This window comes from Rhinoraja longicauda, chromosome 31 (assembly GCF_053455715.1).
Source record: "Rhinoraja longicauda isolate Sanriku21f chromosome 31, sRhiLon1.1, whole genome shotgun sequence".
NCBI lineage: Eukaryota > Metazoa > Chordata > Chondrichthyes > Rajiformes > Arhynchobatidae > Rhinoraja > Rhinoraja longicauda.
Window position 1 is genome coordinate 18,705,696 of NC_135983.1, and position 22,306 is coordinate 18,728,001.

General features: G+C 40.7%; 1 protein-coding gene across 1 annotated transcript in view; it reads left to right on the forward strand.

Annotated features, from left to right (window-relative positions):
* The window catches only part of LOC144608367 (uncharacterized), a 334,350-nt gene that overhangs the window by 23,388 nt on the left and 288,656 nt on the right, over positions 1 to 22,306 (forward strand). Inside the window, 1 exon segment of the mRNA XM_078426045.1 lies at positions 5,975 to 6,045. Coding sequence (XP_078282171.1) covers positions 5,975 to 6,045 — 71 coding nt within the window.

Below are 22,306 nucleotides of genomic sequence, written 5' to 3' on the forward strand. Positions count from 1 at the left end.
TTTCCAGGATGGTATTTTGGTGTAGGCAAGGCAGTAGTTGATTTAGAATTACCTTTTGACAGGAATGGCAGTTTGGAAATAGGTCTGTAGTTGCTAGGCAAGGTGGGGTCTAGGTTAGGTTTTTTCAGGAGGGGCTGGACCACCGCGTGCTTGAAGCAGGTTGGAACGGTGCCAGTGGCTAGAGAACTGTTGATGATAGAGAGGATGCTGGGACCGGCTATTGCAATGACGTCCTTCAGAAGGGCAGTGAGGACAGCGTTAAGAGGGCAGGTTGCAGGTTTCATAGTGGAGACGAGCTTTGCAAGGGAGGATAGAGTGACGGGTTGGAAACAGTCCAATTTAGATGAACAGACCAGTGAGGCAGCTAGGTCATGGGTGGGAGGGGAAATATTCATTTTAATGTTCTCAACTTTACTAGTGAAAAATGTAGAGAATTCTTCGCACTTAGCAGGGGACCCAAATAAGCTGGCACTGGAGGCGGGACATATGACAGGGCTGAAATGAGGTCCAGCCCTGAAAAAAACAAAGACCGTTGATGAATGGAATATTGGTCAGCATGTGCTGTTTGATGACAGTGTCATTGACATCTCTTAGGTATGACTGCTGTTGTTTCGGGCATGTTTTATCACAACCCTTATTGATTTCTGGTTAATTTGATGCTGGTAGTGTGAGTAATTTGCTGGGCTCTGAGGCTGCAAGCGCTCATGCATGATGTGGATGGACAATTTTAAGCTGTTGGTCCATTCTAAATCTGTGCCGTTAATCACACTGAAAGTACCTCACAACATAATGTAGTATGACTTTGGAGTGAAGATATGATTTTGTCCCCACAAGGACTGTGCATGTAACTGAAACTAATAGTGCTGTGTACATCTTATAATTGGTTACAAGTGAATCAATGAGAAAATCCATGTTCATTACATTGAGGGTTATGTCTTTCAGCAGTCTAAAACTTGATCAGAATTGGTACTACTAAGTCTTTCTTGATGATGGATATTGAGTACATTATGCATCCTTTGTTATTCCCACTGCTGCCTAATCATTGCTCAATGTGGAGCAGTACTGATTCATGTGATGATGAATAATGATAGTAATCAGCAAGAGATTTCCCTTTCCATGACTGATCTTGATGCATTTAGACCATAGTTCTGGAATCAATGTTGTTTATTCCTATAGATAGACACAAAAAGCTGGAGTAACTCAGCGGGTCAGGCAGCTTCTCTGGAGAGAAGGAATGGGCGATGTTTCGGGTCGAGACCCTTCTTCAGACTGGTTAGGGATAAGGGAAATGAGAGATATAAACGATGATGTGGAGAGATGAAAAACAATGAATGAAAGATATGCAAAAAAGTAATGATGATTAAGGAAATGGGCCATTGTAAGCTGTTTGTAGGGTGAAAATGAGAAACTAGTGCGACTTGGGTGGGGGAGAAATAGAGAGAGAGGGAATGCTGGGGCTACCTGAAGTGAGGGAAACCAATATTCATACCACTGGACTGTCACTCCTTTTGTGCTGGGACAGGACATGCCTTTGAATCATGTTGAAATAGCCTGATTATTTATTGAAAGTTCTAATTCTGTGAGTCCATCCTTCAGTCTTCTCTGCTCCCAGAAGTAAAGTCCTAGCCTGCCCTGGCAACATCCTCGTAAATCTTTTCTGCATTCTTTCCAGCTTAATGGCATCTTTCCTCTAGCAAGGTGATCAAAACTGAATGCAATACTCCAATTGTGGCCTCACCAATGTTATGTACAACTGCAACCTAACATCTGAACTTCTATACTCAATGCCCAACTGATGAAGGCCAGTGTTCTAAAAGCCTTCTTGCCTGTGACACAGAGCAACAGTTCCGTTCCTAAAGATTATTAGTGAACGAGATAAGTTTTAAAGATAAGTAGCTTTATGTCTTTGGTTATACAGATGACCTTGGGTTTTTTTACACTAGTATTTGGATTATTAAATTTTTTTTTTGGTTTATTATATATTATCTGTTGGTATTGTGTTACAGGTCGCTTATGCTGTTGCAACTAAGAATTTAATTGTTCTGTTATCAAGACATATGACAATTAAATACTCTTCTCTCTTGACAAGATTGAAACGTTATATCATTACTGTGATTATTTGTTTTAAAGATCTGATTTATTTAATTCGTCAAATTTACATTCCATTGTTGTTTTAATACACTTAAACTCACATCTTTGGATCGTTAGACTATGCCTCTGAATACTTGGACCAGTAATTGAACCACGATTCTATCATCCAAATCAATTTCCCTCTACTAACACACTCCTCTGCCTGGCAGAGCTTGTCCTTGGCACAAACAATTTCTCTTTTGACGCTTCTCACTTTCTTCAAGTTGAAGGTGCAGCTATGGGCACTCACATGGGCCACAGCTATGCCGGCCTTTTACATTGAACAGTCCTGGTTCCAAATGTATACTGGCACCATACCCCACTCTTTCTCTAACTTCATCGATCATTACATCGGGGCTGCCTCCTGCACCCGTGCAGAACACATTGATTTCATGAATTTTGCCACTAACTTCCACCCAGTCCTATAAATTCACTTGGACTCTGAACATCTCTCCCCTCTCTTGATCTTTCTCACCATCATGGGATAGAATATCGACTTATGTCTAACCCACAAACTCCCATAGTTGCCTGGACTACACTTCCTTCCACCCTACCTCTTGCAGAGACACTATCCCCTAATCTCAATTTCTCTGTCTCCACTGCAACTGCTCCCAAGATGAGGATTTTTATTCTAGGATGTTCCCTGTCTTTAGTAAATGTGGTTTCCCCCCTGCAGTCATGCATGGATTCCTCACCTGTGTCTGCAGGGGGGAACCACATTTACTAAAGACTGGGAACATCCTAGAATAAAAAGCCTCAGCTTGGGAACAGTTGCAGCAGAGACAGAGAAATTGAGATTAGGGGATAGTGTCTTTGCAAGTTACTTCAGCACTTTGTGTCTTTTTTGGTAAACCAACAACTGCAGTTCCTTATCTTTGCATTCTCCCAGTCTTCCTTGTCTTCTTCAGATTTAATTTCCTTAACTATTGCCATGAGTCAGTGGAAGTGATCTGATGTCACAAAATTGAGGTATCTCAATATTATCCTTCTCATTCCAATAATATAAAAGGTCCAGATTTGACCAGTGAGTAGATTCATTTTTTCTGCATCTGATATGCATATGAACATTTGTTTCCTAAAGGTTTGATAATGAAACACAGTCATAGAGAGTTGCAGAGTCATATAGCACAGAAACACCCTTTGGCCCAACCTGCCCCTGCCGACAAAAGTGCCCCATGTAAGCTAGTTCCATTTGCTTGCATTTTGTCATTTTCCTCTTATCCTTTATCATCCATGTGTTTTTTGTTTATTTGTTTCCTTCATCTGTTTTACATAAATGGTCCACTTTGTTAACTGCATATTAAAAATACAATGAAAACTTTCTTCTCTAATTTGAAAAATAAAATTTTGGATAAATATTGTGATCAATTTCAACCATTTCTTGCAACTCTGCAGAGCATCCACAATGGCAGCTGGTCATGATTTGTATTTTCTGTTGTCTATTCAAATGCTTGAAATGTGTAGCTGCAACATCTGTCTGGGCTTCAACTCCCCCACCAAGTGGGACAAACTAAAAAACAAATTGATGGAATAAAACTCTTAGAAGTCCCATTAGTCAGATCTGGCACACACCCAAACTGTCAGTAAACCTCCTTCAGTTCCTTCCTTTGCATTTCCAGCATTTTACTGCTTTCATTTTGTATTTAATTCAAGTTTTTTTCCAATTAACTATAAAACTGCAAGAAAAAAGTGTGACTATTACAGGAAATTCGATCTGTATGAAAGGTATTATTACAAGTAGATTTCTTAGAGGTGAGACAGAGGATTAGTGAAGGAAACCTAGAAATAAGTTGTTAAAGGCAAATCTTGATTCACTAACTTATTTGATTTCTTTGACATGGTAGCTGAAAGGGTCAATGCAGGTGATGCAATGGTGAATCCAGTGGAATGAAAAGGCAGCATAAAATTAGCATAGTGACAAGAAACTGAATTGCAGTGAGCAGTTAATTTTCAGGTTGGAAGAAGGAATGCTATGGGATTCTACAAGGATTGAGCATTACTTGTTATTTTCATGTATTGGACTATTGGAGTGCCAATTTACAATTTGTAAATTTGAAAATAAAAGTCATCCCAAAATAAAGATAGAAGCTTTTATTCACAAAATGCTGGAGTAACTCAGCAGGTCAGGCAGCATCTCGGGAGAGAAGGAATGGGTGACGTTTCGGGTCTGAGTCTGAAGAAGGGTCTCGACCCGAAACGTCACCCATTCCTTCTCTCGCGAGATGCTGCCTGACCTGCTGAGTTACTCCAGCATTTTGTGAATAAATCGATTTGTACCAGCATCTGCAGTTATTTTCTTATAAAGATAGAAGCTTGATGTATAGATATGTGGTATAAGACAATAACTGCAGATGCTGGGCACAAATCGAAGGTATTTATTCACAATATGCTGGAGTAACTCAGTAGGTCAGGCAGCATCTCAGGAGAGAAGGAATGAGTGACGTTTCAGGTCGAGACCCTTCTTCAGACATGTGGTGATATATTTTGCCAGAGAAAGTGAAGAAAGTCAGTATAAATTGGTGCAATGTAAAGGGGATAGAAGAATCTAAAACCTTTGGATGTATAGATATCTGTAAATCTTTGCATGGCAGGATAGGTTGAAATAGAGATTGAAAAACAATACAATACGATATGATAAGATAGAACTTTATTCATCCCCAGAGGGAAATTGGTCTGCTAACAGTCATAACACACAACAAGGTACACGAAAACTTGAAATTAAAATTAAATTAAAAGTGAAAAAAAGAAAAAGACAAGCGACTGTTGGCTGGCTGCCGTGTGCACAGTGCCTTAACTGGAACGAGTGGAAAAAACTAACAAACGAACGCAGTCTTATTCCCTGGCTAGCGGATTCTAAAACTAGAGTGCCCCCCTCAGAATGCAGTGCCAAGACATGAGCTATGGTCGGACCTCAATGATGCTCAGAGGATATCTCAGCCCCAAACCACCTTGGAAAACTTGGACAGCTTTCAAAGGCCAGCCCTGCATTTTCTGGCTGTTAAAGTTGTGAAAACTAATGTCTTTATTATTAAAAAAGAGAAAGTATTATAAATGCAATTGCTTTAAATAATTTTGAAATGAAATACATTAAAAATAACCTCCCTTCTCCATTGCTTTATTATCCATAGCCATAAAGTCTCATAAAAGCCACAAAATAGCCATATAATTAGTGCATCACAAGTCCCGCACCAGTTCTAGCCTGGATCTGTAAATTTTAAGGAACCACTGCAACTATAAGATGGGCATGAGCTACTTATTAAATACCAGTGGAGACCATAGAAATTTGTATTTTTGATAACATTGCTAATATATATTACCAATCTTCAGAAATTTATCAATGTGCTACCCTTTTCATCAACCTAAAAAGTCCCAGTTCCAGTCCTAATTATGGTTCCAGAATACCATTTATTTTCTTAAATGAGACCCTTTAGTTTTTTTAATTAATTCAACTTTTTTATTTTTGAAAAATAAAAGCTTATGTCAATGAAATTAACCAGAAAATATACAAGAAAGGATAGTTGCAGAATACGTTTCTAAATGAAGAAATGAGAACTATATATTAATGTCATAAAACATAACCGACACATGGAATCAACTTTTGCCTATGTTGATTGTGTTAAAACTCTGAACCGATTCAGGAACATTTAGGAATGTAATTTTTTTTCACTGGTAGTTATCCTAGAATTGGGGGCCTGCCTTAGTGGAATATATCTTGTTAGGGGTAAAAATATTGCAAAGGATTGTAACACTAATGCACGGACATATGACTTATAATGAGAATTGATTAGTTTATTTTTCAAAATTTCTAATCTATTCTATCAATCTTTTTTAATCCAATCCTTAGGAGAGCCCTAATCCTCTGTGCTGTATTGTACTGTACTTGTTGCCTGGGACTTGCACAAGTACTGCCTGAAGGTAAGAAGTATTTCATTAATACAAATCTGCAGATATTGGAAATCCAAAATGAAACCAAAAATTGCAGGACATGCTGAGGCATTTAGGGGGAGGGAAATAAAATCAACTTTACAAATTCATTACCTTCTTTACCTTAGAGTTCCGCAGGAGTTGGTGCTGGGGCCGCTACTCTTCACGTTGTGTATTAATGATTTGGACGAGGGGATTGAAGGCTTTGTGGCCAAGTTTGCGGATGATACGAAAAGAGGTGGAAGGACTTGGACAGGTTGGAAGAGTGGGTAGAGAAGTGGCAGATGGAATATAGTGTAACAACGTGTGAAGTCATGCATTTTGGTAGTAGGAATAAAGGCGCAGACTATTTTCTAAACGGGGAGAGAATCCAGAAATCGAAGGTGCAAAGGGACTTAGGAGTGCTGGTACAGGATTCCCAAAAGTCGAATCGGTCGTAAAGAAAGCACTCAATGCTAGCATTTATTTCAAGAGTGCTTCTATACAAAAACAGGTATGTAATGCTGAAGCTCTATAAGGCACAGGTAAGGCCACATTTGGAATATTGTGAGCAATTTTGGGCACCATATCTGAGGAAGGATGTGCTGGCTCTGGAGAGGGTCCAGTGGAGGTTTACAAGAATTATCCCAGGAATGAGTAGGTTAACCTATGATGAGTGTTTGTCAGCACTGGGTCTGTATTCGCTGGAGTTTAGAAGAATGAGGGGGGACCGCATTAAAAAATACAGAATAGTGAAAGGCCTGGATAGAGTGGATGTGGAGAGGATGTTTCCATTAGTGAGAGAATCTAGGACTAGAGATCATAGTCTCAGAATTAAAGGACGTTCTTTTAGGAAGGAGATGAGGATAAATTTATTTAGTCAAAGGGTGGTGAATCTGTAGAATTCTTTGTCACAGCAGGCTGTGAAGGCCAAGTCAGTGGATATTTTTAAGGCAGAGATAGATAGATTCTTGATTCGTACAGGTGTCAGAGGTTATGGGGAGAAGGCAGGAGAATGGGGTTAGGAGGAAGAGATAGATCAGCCATGATTGAATGGTGGAGTAGACTTGATGGGCCAAATGGCCTAAATCTACTCCTGTCACCTATGACTTTATGACCTTTCATAAATATTGGAATTCAGAAGACATAAATTAACCAAAGGAATTCATGTGCAAGGTTCAATTAAAAATCTGAGCCTTGAAATGTGGAAAATGGAGACAGCAGTATCCTTGTTTGAAATTATTAAGTTCAATGCCCAGAGGTTTGTCGTAGGTTTTCAATTTTAAACTTCAGTAGTACCCAAGAATGATCACCAGAAGTTGGGAGTGGGATCAGAACCTGCTCACATTGGATGATTAGCAGAGAGATTGAGGGATGGAAATAGGGCGCAGGGATGTCAGCTGATCAATGGATGAAGGAGAAGTTCATTGAATGAGGAATATTGAATAATTGAGCCATAGATCATTGGCTGAGGCAGATGGTTGGTTGCACAAAATACCTGTGGGGTGACCAACGGGGCTGGTGTGTTTGGAGCCTTAGAGGATTGGTGGATCAGAATATTGTAGGAGTTAGGGGCAGATCAACGTTTTTAGTTTCCGTGGGAGCCCGGTGGATGGTAGTTAGTTGGTAGGGTGGGGAGGATTCTCAAAGAATAAAAGGTAGATAGTATGATTTAGTTTTTCTTCAAGTGAACAACAATAGTTGCTTTCTAAATTACTTGCTCTGATTTCCCCTGCAATGCTCTGATAGGGATTTTGCACAATAATGATGCAACTCGACACATGTTTGATGCAGAAATTATGTCAGGTACACGAACATGACAAATTTAGGAATGGTTATACGTTTCTAAGTCAGGATGGTGTGTGACTCGAAATCTGCAGTTGGTGGAGTTTTCATGTGTTTAATTATCTTACTGGTAGAGGTTGTAAATTTGGATATGCAGTCACCAAAACATAGGCAAGTAACTGCATTGCATTTTATAGATGGAACGCTCTAGAGATCCATTGCACCTGTGGTGAAAGGAGAGATTGTTAGGGTGTTGAACAGGATGTTAGTCAAATTGACTGCTTTCCCCTGGATATTAAGCTTTTTGAATGTTGCTCATTCTGCACTCAGCTAGACAAGTAAAGCAAAGTAATCACTGGATTCTTGACTTGTTCCATGTTAATGGTGAAGGGCATTTAGGAGTGGAAAGGTGAGTCTTTCATCATTTAAAAAAAACAATATATGGCCCACACTTAGAGCCACTGTATTTTATATGGTGATCTCGGTGTGTTTCTCGTCAGTGAATTGGTGGCAATGCCATTGAATGTCATGGGTTTGATTCTCTCTGGAGATGGTGGCTTGGCATTTGTACTTACCTTTGCTAGATGCAAATGTAACCTGTGACTTTTGTGGTCATCAATGAATATCCTCAGTTCTTACCTTATAAGATATCATACATGAAAAGCTGGAGATGTTTAAGTCAGAACAATGTTTTGAACTTCTGCACTAATGTTCTGGGGCTGAGGTGATTAGCTACCAACAGTTAGAATCATTGGTATTACAACAAGTCACTTAGGCTTCTCAGTGTTCAAAGTACAACCATCTCTTGTGATGTGACATTTGACTGCAAATAGAATGTTTTCCACCTGCTGCCTGTTCGCTACAGAGCTCCTTAGAGAAATGCTGATATCAATATGAATTTCACAGTGCCTTAATTGGTACATGTGACAATAAACTGACCTTGAAACCTTGAATCATTCTTACACGTTCCTCCCACCTTTCACTGAATGTCAGCCTCTCTGTCCACATTTAAACGTGCAATGGGTTCTGGAGCTGCATGGTTCCAGTGAAAATCCAAAACTGACAATCAATGAGCAAGTTATTAGTTCACATCTTTTCACATTGGCTCATACTGGATTAATTACCATTGTTAGGCTTCTCAGTAGTATATTTTTGTGCTACGGTAAATGCTACAAGCTAATGAGGTTACTTTGCAATTCTGGATTATTGTCAGCTTTGCTTATCAGGTTACAGTTTCCATTTAGGTTTAGGTTTATTATTACTAAGGTACAAAGAAAAGCTTTGTTTTACATGCTGCCTAACAGATCAGATATACTCAAGCTTTGCATCGTGCCCATGAGAAGACCCCAAGGTCAGAAGACTGCAAAGAGGCTCAACGTCTCCAAGCTGAAGAGCAGCAAAATTGCAGAAGAAATCTCCAGAGACCTTGATGGCAAGCTGGTGGACACACCCCATGATGACCAGGACAGCACTGACGAACGGTGGGTGGCCTTTAGAGATGCAGTCTACTCCACTGCCCTCGAACACCTCGGGCCAGCATCCCGCAGAAACCAGGACTGGTTCGACGAGAACGATGAAGAGATACAGGCACTGCAATCAGAGAAACACCAACTGTTCAGAGCACACCAGAACGACCTCACGTCACAAGCAAAGAAAGATGCCTTTGCCAGTGCAAGACAAAAGGTACAGAAGAAACTCCATGAGATGCAGGACGCATGGTATAGCAAGAAGGCCGATGAAATCCAGGGCTACGCAGACAGTCATGACACCAAGCGTTTCTACGATGCATTGAAGGCTGTGTATGGACCCCAGTCCTCTGGCTCCTCTCCCCTCTTCAGTGCAGACGGGACCCAGTTGCTGACAGAGAAGAAGCAGATTCTGGAGAGATGGGCTGAACATTTCAACCAGGTCCTCAATCACCCTGCTAATATCAACGACGAGGCCATCACTCGCCTACCTCAGATGGAGATCAACCAGGACCTTGACAACCTCCCAACAGAAGAAGAAGTCACAAAGGCCATCAAGCAACTTTCCTGTGGCAAAGCACCAGGATCAGATGCAATTCCTGCTGAAGTGTACAAAGCAGGAGGCCCTGTCATGATGCAGAAGCTGAGTGAACTCTTCCAGTCCATGTGGAATGAAGGGAAGGTCCCACAACAGCTGAAAGATGCCAGCATAGTCCACATCTACAAGAGGAAAGGCAGCCGCCAGTCTTGCGACAATCATCGAGGCATCTCCCTCCTGTCCATAGCTGGGAAGATCTTGGCTCGCATCCTGCTCAACCGTCTCATTCAACACCTTGAGCAGGGTCTCCTTCCAGAAAGCCAGTGCGGTTTCCTGATATTTGCTGCACGCCAACTCCAGGAAAAATGCCAAGAGCAGCACAGCGACCTGTTCGTGACCTTCGTCGATCTGGCAAAGGCCTTCGACACTGTCAGCAGAGATGGCTTGTGGAAGATAATGCAGAAGTTTGGCTGTCCCAGCAAGTTCATCACGATTGTTCGGCAGTTCCATGACGGCATGATGGTGAAAGCGCTAGATGATGGAGACGAGTCGGAAGCCTTTCCAGTGACAAACGGCGTGAAGCAAGGTTGTGTTCTTGCCCCTACACTCTTCAGCATGGTCTTCTCTGCCATGCTGACTGATGCCTTCCGTGACTGCCAGGATGGAATACACATCAGGTACAGGACTGACAGCAGGCTGTTCAACCTCAGGCGCCTGCAAGCTATTACAAAGGTGAAGGAGACCATCATCAGAGATTTCTTATTTGCTGATGACTGCGCCCTCAACGCCAGCACAGAGCAGAAGATGCAGCATGAAATGGGCTGCTTCTCACAGGCCTGTGACAACTTTGGCCTCTCCATTAGCACCAAAAAGACTGAAGTTATGTACCAGCCAGCGCCTGGAAAGCCCTATCAGGAACCACACATCATGGTGAAGGGGCAGAACCTACAGGCAGTCGACAGCTTTACCTATCTGGGTAGCACACTCTCGCGAGTGGTAAACATTGAAGCTGAGGTCAACAACAGGATTGCCAAGGCCAGCGCTGCCTTTGGGCGACTCCGTGGGAATGTTTGGGAGCGGAGAGGACTCAGCCTTACCACCAAGCTGAAGGTCTACCGTGCAGTCGTACTCACCACTCTTCTCTATGCCAGTGAGACTTGGACTGTCTACAGCAGACATGCCGAACAGCTCAACCACTTTCACTTGAGCTGCCTATGTAGACTCCTTCCCATCAGGTGGCAGGACAAAATTCCCGACACAGAGGTCTTGGAACAGGCCGGAATCCCCAGCGTCCACACCCTCCTACGGAAAGCCCAAGCCAGATGGGCAGGCCATGTCGTCAAAATGCCCGAGAGTCGACTGCCAAAACAGCTTCTATATGGAGAACTGTGTCAGGGCAAGCGCTCAGTAGGAGGACAGAAGAAACGGTTTAAGGACTGCCTCAAAGTGTCCCTCAAAGACTTGGACATCAACCTCAGCACTTGGGATTCTCTTGCTCTGGACCGTCCAACCTGGCGTAGCAAGCTCACCACAGGAGCCCGTGCAGCAGAGAACAGACGCACTGCAGAGGCCCAGAGGAAACGCACCGCGCGCAAGGCCCGGGCTACCTCCACTTCCACTGCAGCAGCCATCCACTTGTGTCCTACGTGTGGGCGTGCCTTCCGGGCCCGGATTGGCCTCACCAGTCACTTCCGGACCCACAGTCACCAATCCTCCAACTGAAAGTGAAGTCATGGTCATCTTCGAACCCGAAGGACGAACAACAACAACAACAACAACAACAACCATACTTAGATATAATCAGTTCAAACTCAAGGACAACAGATAGAGCAATGGGGAAGATACAGAGTGAAGAATATGGTTCTCAGCATTGTAGCCCATCAGTTCCACAGACAAAGTCCAATGACCTTATTGGGGTAGAGGTGAATTGAACAGTAACATTTCTAAATCAAACAATATAAATTTAAATCATATCTTGATATTTCATTTTTTTAAATTGCCTCACTGCATTCTTTAGAGTACTAGAATTTATGAAGGTACAAATAATTGCATATGCGGAATCGAGTAAAAACTGACTCAGTGCGTCAAGCAGCATCTGTGGAGACAAAAGGATAGTTGAGTTTCTAGGTTGAGACCCTACATTAGGATATTGATATGGAGTCTCAATCTGAAATATCGACTATCCTTTTCTCTCCGCACATGCTACTTTTCTTGTGCTGCTGAGTTTTTCCAGCAGTTTATTTAAAGTAATGAATTAGCTATTATATGTGTGGCTGTTTATCAATTCAATTCAAAATAATTTTTTGATCAAGGTGAAATAATTAAAATTTATGATGCTATCTGATGTGAAACATTTTAATTTGAGACATGGTAATAATTCAATAGTGGCTATGATTTGTATTTGTTTCTCTAATAAAACTTCATTGTCTTCTGCTGTGGTCAGTTGCAATCACATCACCATTTCCCCAATTTTTTTTTACTATTGTTCCCACAATTTAAACATAACTGACTATAATTGTGAAATATTGTTGGCCAAAATGTGCTATTTTCAGTAAGTTATTTTGGCAATCGCAAGCTTGCGTGAAAATAGCTCAGGACTAGTTTGACCTTTGTTAAAACAGTTGCTCAGGGAATAGGTTGGCAATAGAGAGAGCTTTAAAGCATCCATTAAATACAGTCTATAAAAACACAAATCTGCAGATACACGTATCATGCTAGGATATAAACCAGCATTCGTTTCATGTTCATATTTTCCTTTGTGCTATTTCTCCTTTTATTGTAGGTAATGTCTGCAATTTGCAACCAAGACATTTCAGTACATATGAAAAAAAAACTGCTCTGGTAGGATGAAAGCAGAAGAAAATAAACCCCCCCACATCATAAGAATGTAAATAACTGTAAATAATCATTCTCAAATATAATAGTTGTATGTTGTTGGGTTTTGGCAACTGATGATGACTTTATCTTCTAATTTTAAAATTATTTCTGCATTAAAGAATGATAATTTATAATGAGGCCATTCTTTAATCAGTCTATTCCATTGGGTGTCTTCTTCTGTGGCATCTATTTAACATTGCACATACTGCCTTGATCCGCCCCTTGTAGTTCTTTTTAATTATCAGCTTTTATCCTCCTGAGCCTTTGGTATTATTATTATTTTGTGTCATAGACAATAGACAATAGGTGCAGGAGTAGGCCATTCAGCCCTTCGAGCCAGCACCGCCATTCAATGCGATCATGGCTGATCACACAACTGTTTGCCAATAGTGAGCAAATTTTAGTGCCACGTCGTTGGCCTCTGCAAGATCCTTTACAGTGTATGTGTCATGCAGCATGTCACAGCTCAGCAGATGTTCCATAGTCTGGAGGCGCCATCCGCACTCGCAGTCTTTGGTCATGTTGGTGATGTTTCTTGGTCACGTTTCTTTTCTTTGTTTTTGTACCTAAACTTTTAGCTAAATTCAGTTTTTTATTCTGTTTTTGACTTCCTTGGTATCCTGCCTCAAATAGTTTCACAAACATATAGACTGTTTCATTCCCGTTATTAATCTTCTCTGGATGTCCTTGACTATAACCTACCTCCATTTCACTTAACTCCCTCAAAGGGGGCCTTTATTCTTCCCCTCTTTCTATCCTCTACCAAACCCCTCACCGTCCATCATGGGATACAGCTAAGATCCTTCTCTGTCATAGAATTATGTTTGCTGATAACAATAGAGAATTAAGCATGCTATCTTTTTCATGATATTGTTTCCAGCACACTGATGTTATGTAATACCTCAGTACTATACCAATCGATATTCCATAGACAGAAAAGAGAAAACATCATAAAAACGGTCACTTTCTCACCAACACACAGTTTGCTGATGTAAAAGTTGAAATTTCTGTGTTAAAACTGGAGCAAGAAAGGCAGTCAAATTGTTGGAGAAACTACCTATTGCAACTTATTAATAATGAATTTGGTTCATCTCAGGCATAGCAAATAATTTCCAAGATCCTCCATAGCCTTCCTGTTCCTGGTTTAAATCGAAGATAGACACAAAATGCTGGAATAAGTCAACAGGACAGGCAGCTTCTCTGGAGAGAAGGAATGGGTGATGCTTTGGGTCGAGACCCTTCTTCAGCCTTTCTGTTCCTAATGCTTGCAATCTCCCCAGACCTACAACCTTCTGAAATCTCTTGTGCTTATCTTTCTTTTCCCCACTATTGACAATTTTCAGTTGCATAGATAAAGTGGACATTCAGAACCTTTTTCCAAGGGTGGAAATGTCGAAGACTGTAAGGTGTGAGGGGCAACATTTAAATGACAATGGGTGCCTGGAACGCTATGCTGGAGGTAGTGGCTAAGGTAGATATGGTAGTGGTGTTTAAGATGCCTTTGTTTAGGAACATGGATATGCAGGGAATGGAAGAATATGGATCATGTGCAGGCGTATGAGATTAGTTTATCTTGGCATCATGTATGGCACAGACATTGTGGGCTGAAGGGCCTGTTCTTGTGCTCTACTGTTGTATATTCTAAAGCCACTTCATGTTTTCCGGTTATTGTTATATTTACGCATACTACATATTATTTCTACCCTACAGTATATCTGTACGAAATACTGTTGTCAAGGGATATGATTCTTGCTGAGGGATGTGGTTTATCTGAGGTGTGAGAGGTTTAGTGTTCAAATCCTGAATAGTCTAGTTTTAATTTGTTAAGGATATATATAGTAAAGCTGATGGATGTCATGTATTTGGATTATCAGAAATGTTTGATAAGATCCCATACAGGAGGTTAGTGAACAAGAGGAGAGCACAGGAAATATTGGGGTGAAATACTTGTGTGGATTAGGTGTTGGTTAAAGGAAAGACAACAAGGAAAAGGAACAAATAGGGCCTTCTCAGATGGGCAGGCGGTGATGACTGGGGTAATATTAGAGACTGATGAAATACAACCAACAGCACTCCAGGCTGGTGAGCCTTTGCAAATAGAAGGAGCCACCAGCTCAGATGTTGCAGCTTCACAAAGAGTGGAGAGTAGTTTAGAAGTGCTATCTGCAGTCGGATCACATGGAAAGGGTAATCACCTCTGTCCCTCTTCACACTCTGTGGTTCCCTGCTGCATTATTCAATGATTCAATTCAATTCAATGATTCAATTATACTTTATTGTCACATGTACCTAGGTATATTGTGATTCTTTGTTTGTGCACATAATATACAAGTACGCAAAGAGTTGCCTTGTATCTGGCACCTTCAAAGTACTCAATGGTCCCTCTTTGTTCTCTGTGCAACCCCCCACCACACCGGATCCCTCCTTGTTTTTGGGGCCTCCGCCCACCGGGTCCCTCCTTGTTTTGGCAGCCGACCGACTCTTCCCCTCATACATCCAACTCTCTCCTCATTCTAGTTCCCGGTCTTCCCGGAGAAGTGCTTTGGACCCACTCCAGTCAGGTTCTGCGGCCGGCTACCAGTAGGGTTAGGCAACGTGATCGCCGACACCAGTGGCTCGGGGCTGAGTCTGGAGGTGACTCCTGTCGATGCTGGTGACTCAGGGCTGAGTCCAGAGGCTGTTTCCGTGGACGAGGGTGGCTCGGGGCCAAGTTCAGAGTCCGCTGTGGGCTAGCCGGGACTACCGGGTGGGTCCCCCGTCCTTGGTGAATGAGTCCTCGGTCCGTGGCGGGCGGGCCTGGCCTACTGGGCAATCCTTGGACCTCTGTCCGCGTCAGGTGAGCTGGGCCTGCTGGTTGGCTTTGCCATGGGTTGCCGGGATACTCTTGGCTCGTGGCTTGCCGGGATTTTTCTGGCGTGTGGTTTGCCGGGATACCCCTGGCGAGTGGCATGGGAATTCATCCAAGTCCATACTTAAACAGAGAAGACATTAGTCAGTTAGAGTGGTCACATAGGGCACAGCAGGTACAGAAATTTACTTAGCGTTGTCGTGATTTGAAGTGCACACAATATTCCAAAGTTTTGCACACCTACATTTGACCAGTCCATATACAACATCTCATACTTAGCCTGATTAATGTCCATCTGCCATTTCTCTACCCATATTTCTAACTGGTCTAGATCCTGATGAATCCTTTGACAACTATCCTCACTACCCTCAACTCCACAAATTTTTAGTTATATGCAAATTTACTGATTGGCCCGTCTACATTTCCATCCAAATCATTTAATTATATCACAAACATCAGAGGTCCTAGCACTGATCCTTGCTGAACACCACTGGTCACAGACTTCCAGTTAGAATTACACCTTGCACCACTATACTCTGTAACCAAATCAATTTTGAATCCAATCTGCCAAGTCTCCACGGTTCCCATGTGCCTTAATCTTCTGTATCAGCCTACCATGAGGGACCTTGTTGAAAGCTTTACGAAATTCCAATTATATAGCCTCCACCAGCGTAGGCCAGTAATCATCTTCATTTCCTACTCAAAAAGCCCAATCAAGTTTGTAAGACATGACCTCCCCAGTTTTTGTTGATCACATGATCATTGAAAGATCTGTTCTAACACTAGAGATCACAAAATTATTGGAGTAAAGCTGTAGTGTTTAAATTAATGAATTAATAATCCAGTGATTTGCAGTAACAAATCACAACAATGATGGAGTTTAAATTCAGTTATATAAAATAATCTGGAATTTTAAAGGGCGTCTTTTACTCTGAGGAACTACCCAAGATGAAGATCACAGTGTTTAAATATTGAACCAACTATTCTAAACTAATGTAAGAATCCCCACTTTCTTTAAAGCTAAATTTGTAGTTGGATAATATGTATAAGGGATTTCCTCAGCAGATATTGCACTCTACATTGCCAAAGAACTGACACCTGACAGATGTATCTGAAATAGATTCTGAATGAAGAGTGTTTTTTTATTATTTTCTCTGTTGAAGCCAGAAGTTAAAAAGTGCAGCACTGCATATAAAATTGGTTCAACTCAATTGATTCTAAATCTAATGATACAATGTGTATTAGAATTTAAAAAAATAACATATTTACATTATTATGTCATAACTTGGAAAGCAACCAAAGAGGCCTGATTCCTTACTGGGCAATAGTCTTGATACAGTCTTGTTTGCTTCATTTTTACCATGTGTATATATCAAGAGTGATATTTTTTTGGATTCTGCATATTCAGGCCGAGATGATAAGATGTAGAAATATTTATTTACTGTAGACTCTGACTATTTCAACTTTTCATGCGTAGTAGATTCTGGGACATTGCCAGCGTTCAAAACTAATTTACAAACTTACTAGTCTTATTGTAACCAGAGAGAGCATGTGGGATTGGGTTTGAGTGTGGGTTGGCTGTCAAAATGATTGAAAAGAATCATCAAACAACCCCATGCAATCTAATGTCATTCATATCTTTACAGGTGCACCATAGGTTGCATGGTGAAGCTTCTCAGGAGAGGTATATTTCTCAATTGAGAATTGACAAAATGTTGGGTATATAGACTTACCAGGCTTTCCAAACTTTGCCAGTAAAATTAAGATGCATATGCAGTGAATGTTGAAGAAGCTGAAGCAAACTCAGGCTTACCTACTTATGGGTTAGAGTTTGTTTGGAAAACTCTTTGTACAGTTACTTCATCCAGAACATAAAATAGTCCACAACGTTTGTGCAGAACATGATGCCAAAACTAAGCATTATTTGCTTGCTCATGATCCACATCCTTCCATCTCCTGCATTTCTATGTGCTACCCAAAAGTCTCTTAAATGCCACTATCGTATCTACCTCCACCACCCCCAGCAGCACGTTCCAGGCACTCACCACCTTCTGTACAAAATAAAATTGGCCCCGCACTTCTCCTTTTATCTTTGTGTCTCTCACCTTAAAGCTATGCTTTAGAATAAAGACAGAAAATGCTGTAAACATCAGCAGGCCAAGATGCACCTGCGGAAAGTGAAACAGTGAACTCTTAAGGTTGAGGACCCTTCATCTAAATTGGTAAAGATACAAAACACATTATTTGTTAATGGAAGAGAGAGCAGGGTAGGAATATGGAGGACAAAGAGAATATCTTTGATGGGTTGGGACCAGATTTGGGACGGCGATAGGTTGTTGAGGAAGCCTTTGGGTTGATAAATTAACAAGGATTTTAAATGGACAGTAAACAAACAAAGACACATGCTCAAGCCATGAAATATAGGTCATAGTACAGTTTAGAAATTGCCTTATTTTTAGGATTTTCCTTTTTCTATAAAATGAGTGGGGGGTTTTTGCCCCTTAGAATGGACCTCAAAGGAGGATCGGGATGAGCAGCAGTAGGATGTCAACAGTTGCCTTTTAGTCATAGACCTGCAACAATACACCACTAAGGTGTATTTGGCACTAAACACTACAATTGAAATGGGGTATACAGACATGTGTTTTTGTGACATGAGAATACAGCAGGGTCTCAGGAACTAAGAAAAAACAAATATTAGAAAGCATAGTTTTAAGGTGAGAAGGGCAAAGTATAAAGTAAATGTGTAGGGCATCTACACAGAAGATGGCAAGTACCTTTAACATGCTCCTGCCTCAACTGTAGTTCCTGCAATTTGGACCAAGTGTGTAACTGAAAAAATATGTTTACGTAGGTGAACACAAGATTCCTGGATAGCTGCTATGATTCGAGCTCTGCAGCTGTCTAAATTCTGTAATCTTTTTGGAACAGGAAGCAGATTGAGTTGTTGTGCAAGGCAGCAAGGGATACACATTCCATATGTAGACATTGACATCATCAGAAATCGGTCTCTGGAAGCCCAGCAGCACTCCAATAAATAAAAACGATCACTTATTTTATTTTAAAGAGTTAGAAATCAAAATTCTTTTAAGTTTCAGATAAGGGGAGGTAAGGGCAGACATGTCCTTTAATGTCTAATGAGGCGGTCTCCACTCCATCACAAACATTTTTCTCTGTAAAGGGATCCCAATTCGAAACATTGCCTATCTGTTCCCTTCACAGATGCTGTTTGACCCACTGAGCTACTGAATCTTGTTTTGCTCAAGATTCCAGCATCTGCAGTTGTGTCCTCATTTTTCTCTTCATCTCTCCCACTAACATAAAATATTTTTGATTTCTAACTTTTCCTAGTTCTGTTAGTTTAAATTAATATATACTCAATAAATGAATGATAAATTAAATATTATTTTCACATTTAGCAATAACAATAATTTTCTTTTTTTAACATAATTTATTAAATTCGATTAAGCACTTAATAATCTGAAACATTTAGAAACAGTCAAAAAGGTCCAAGCTTTCAATGGGTCATCAGTGCAGTCAGGAAACATGGCTTTTTGGTTCTGTTCCCTGAGAAGCAGTTGCTGCTGGTAGACTGTTTTATTCTGACTGCAGCTGTGAGGCTGCAAAAGCTAAGTGCAGTTCTGGGAATAGTATAGGAGGCCATATTCAAGATGTGGCTGAATCAAGCATGATCTCCTGCCCATTATGCCATTTTTTCACTGATATTGTCACGAATATCTTGAATTAGATATTTCATGAATTTTACGGCATAAATATAATGAAGTACATTATTTGACTCCTACACTTGTTTCACGTACCAATTTTGCAGGTTATTTCTCAGACGTCCCATTTTCCATGTACAATGCACATAATCTTTTCTTGTCAACTCTTCCAAGCATATCTGCACCACGCCATCCATGTCCTGCTTCCCTTAGTCTAATTCAGTGCAAATGTCAAGCACCCAGCTACCCCATGCTTCCTTTAATTATCGTCCATTTTCTTTCAAAATTGCTGTAATTTCCTGCACAAGTATTTCCCACAAGATGTCTCCCACAGACAAATAAGATTGCACATAGGAGTCTTAGAACAAGGAATTACATTGCAGAATGAGTCACTGTCTGTAGAAGAGGAAGGGAAATGCTTGAATACATTCACTGATTCTCAATTGTTATAAGGATCATTTATGATGCTTTCTCTAAATCATTTAAAAAGAAACACTATACAAATGAATAATAGTAATAATAATAATAACTGATTCTTAGCATTCAGTTTATAGCTAAGAATGTCAAACCAGCTGAAGGTGGATGCATGGCAACAGTGAGGAAGGGAGAAAAGTGGGGCCCAATAAAGGGAGGGGGGAGGCTAAGTAGGAAAACTACATTGTAAAATTAAATCAATTGTTTAACTTTGCAAGTAGTTAAAGTCCTTGTAAAAAAAAAATGTTTCAATGTACATTTCAAGTGTTTATGTTTTGTAATGATAAATGTAAACTTTATGTTAATATTCAAATTTGTACTTTAGTTCTTGAATTAAGACTCTCTTGTGCTTAAAATATTAAACTTTTAACACTGTTAAGGATAGATTTATGCAATTATTTTCTGAGACACAACCAGCCTTTTACACTTTTTATTGAAGATACAGATTATGTTATGATTAAAGAAGGACGCGGTCTGTTGAGCGAGCACAGTTGTAGTTCATTTTTTGTTTGGAATACTAATACAAATTTTGGGGCAGCCGACTTTGATTCTGTCCATATGTCGAATTTCCTACATGACTATTTCCACTATTTGTCAATATGCTTGTATACATGCTGAGTGGCTAAGTTGGTTACAAGTTTTGCCAATTTTGTGTTTTTTAAAATTTATTCATTGTTTTCTGGCCCTAAATGAAAAAGAGTGCTGAGATCAACACAGATTAATCTACCACTTTTAAATCAGGTGCAGACTACCTAAAATGTGTACTCTTACCATATTGGTATTATTAGAGTGATTAGGTGGGTCCAACTTCACTTTTCATTTCCTCAGTATATAACAACACAATAATCTTTGAGTGGTTTATATCACTTCAAGCTAGTTGATGTGGATTCTAGAATACTCTTGAAGTGGTTGATAATGCTGTTGGACTACAATGCTCATTCGGGTTGCACAATGTGACAAGATTACATTTGTGGTTTCATACTTACCTACTCAGGATGGATTGACAATGGCTTATCTTCTGAAACCCACATTTTAATCTCTGGTGTTCACCAAAAAACTATTTATAGGCCTATTTGTAGGCTGCCGCAATACATACATAGAACAGTACAGCTAAGGAACAAGCCCTTTGGCCCGCAATGTCCATGTCGAACATGCTGCAAGATTAAATTAATATCCTCTGCCCGATCCATATTCCTCAATTCCCTGCATATTCGTGTGTCTATCTAAGCCTCTACAAGCCTCTTAAATGCACTATTGTATCTGCCTTTTCTACCTCCCCAGGCACCCACCACTTTTTGTGTGAAAAAAACCTTGCCCTACACATCTTCTTTAGATTTTGCCCCTTTCACCTTAAAGCTATGACCTCTAGTATTTGACTTTTCCACAAAAAAAATTCTGACTGTCTACCCTATTTCTGACTCATCATTTTATATTCTTCTATCAGGTCTCTACTCAGCCTCCAGTGGTCCAGAGAATACAATTCAAGTTTGTCCTCTTTGCTACTACCCTCTAATTCAGGCAGCATTCTGGTAAATCTCTACTGCACTAAAATCACCACATCCTTCCTGCAATGCTTCTTTATTCCACCATTTAGCAACACCATCTGAAAACATCTAATATTCTAGGTACATTTTACTCACAATTTGCCTCACAACTAGCAACCTTTTCCCAATCATTTCAAATGAATGGTACCCAAAATGATACCTCTGTTTCTCTTTCCATAGTTACTGCATGATCAAGGGTTATCAACATGTTATAGTTCAATCCCTGCTTTCAGACAACAAACCACATTAGACACCTTAAGAAAGTAATGATACCTTTTTTATTCACGCATGCGGGTGTGGGAGAGCAACCCGAGTATGGCTACATACTCACTGTACCTCATGGTCCCACACACCTGAATTGTGCACAGACAGTACATTTATACATGAGTATTCACGGGTAGTCACGGGTAATTTCTCAGCACATTCCTCAGCACATTCTTATCTTTTCTGGCATCAGTTCTGCACATATTTCTTGCCTGAGTCATTCCTCTGCAGTTTTAAAACTCTTTCATTCCCTCCTTTTATCTTTATATGACAACAATTAAAGTCCCCGCGAAGCACAGAGTGGTCAGATACATTGTATTACAAATATTAATGCAATTATAAATAGAAAAATAGAGCAGTAATGTGGTACGGGCCCCCAGAGACCGAACCAGCTAAATGGCCACCTGTAGCCATGCATCTGGCTCTCAATTTCCCTGATTTTATTAACTTCTTGGGATATGTGGGCAGCTAGGTTGGTAATGTTAGAGGACTCATCGGGGACATAGGTGCAGCATTCTTGCCCTATAATAGCTTAGGTCCCTCCTTTTTCAGCCAGAATGAAATCCAAGGCTATACGATTTTGCAGGGCCATTGTGCAGAGTGCAACCATTTCAGCTGTCATGGATGAGAGGACCTTTTGTGTATTCGCAAAGGCGTCCGCAGTTTCGTTGGCCAATTTCTCCATTGCAGAGGCCATTTTAATCAATTCCTGTGAGGCACGGGCTGTCCCGTAGAATGGGAAGGCGATCATCCAG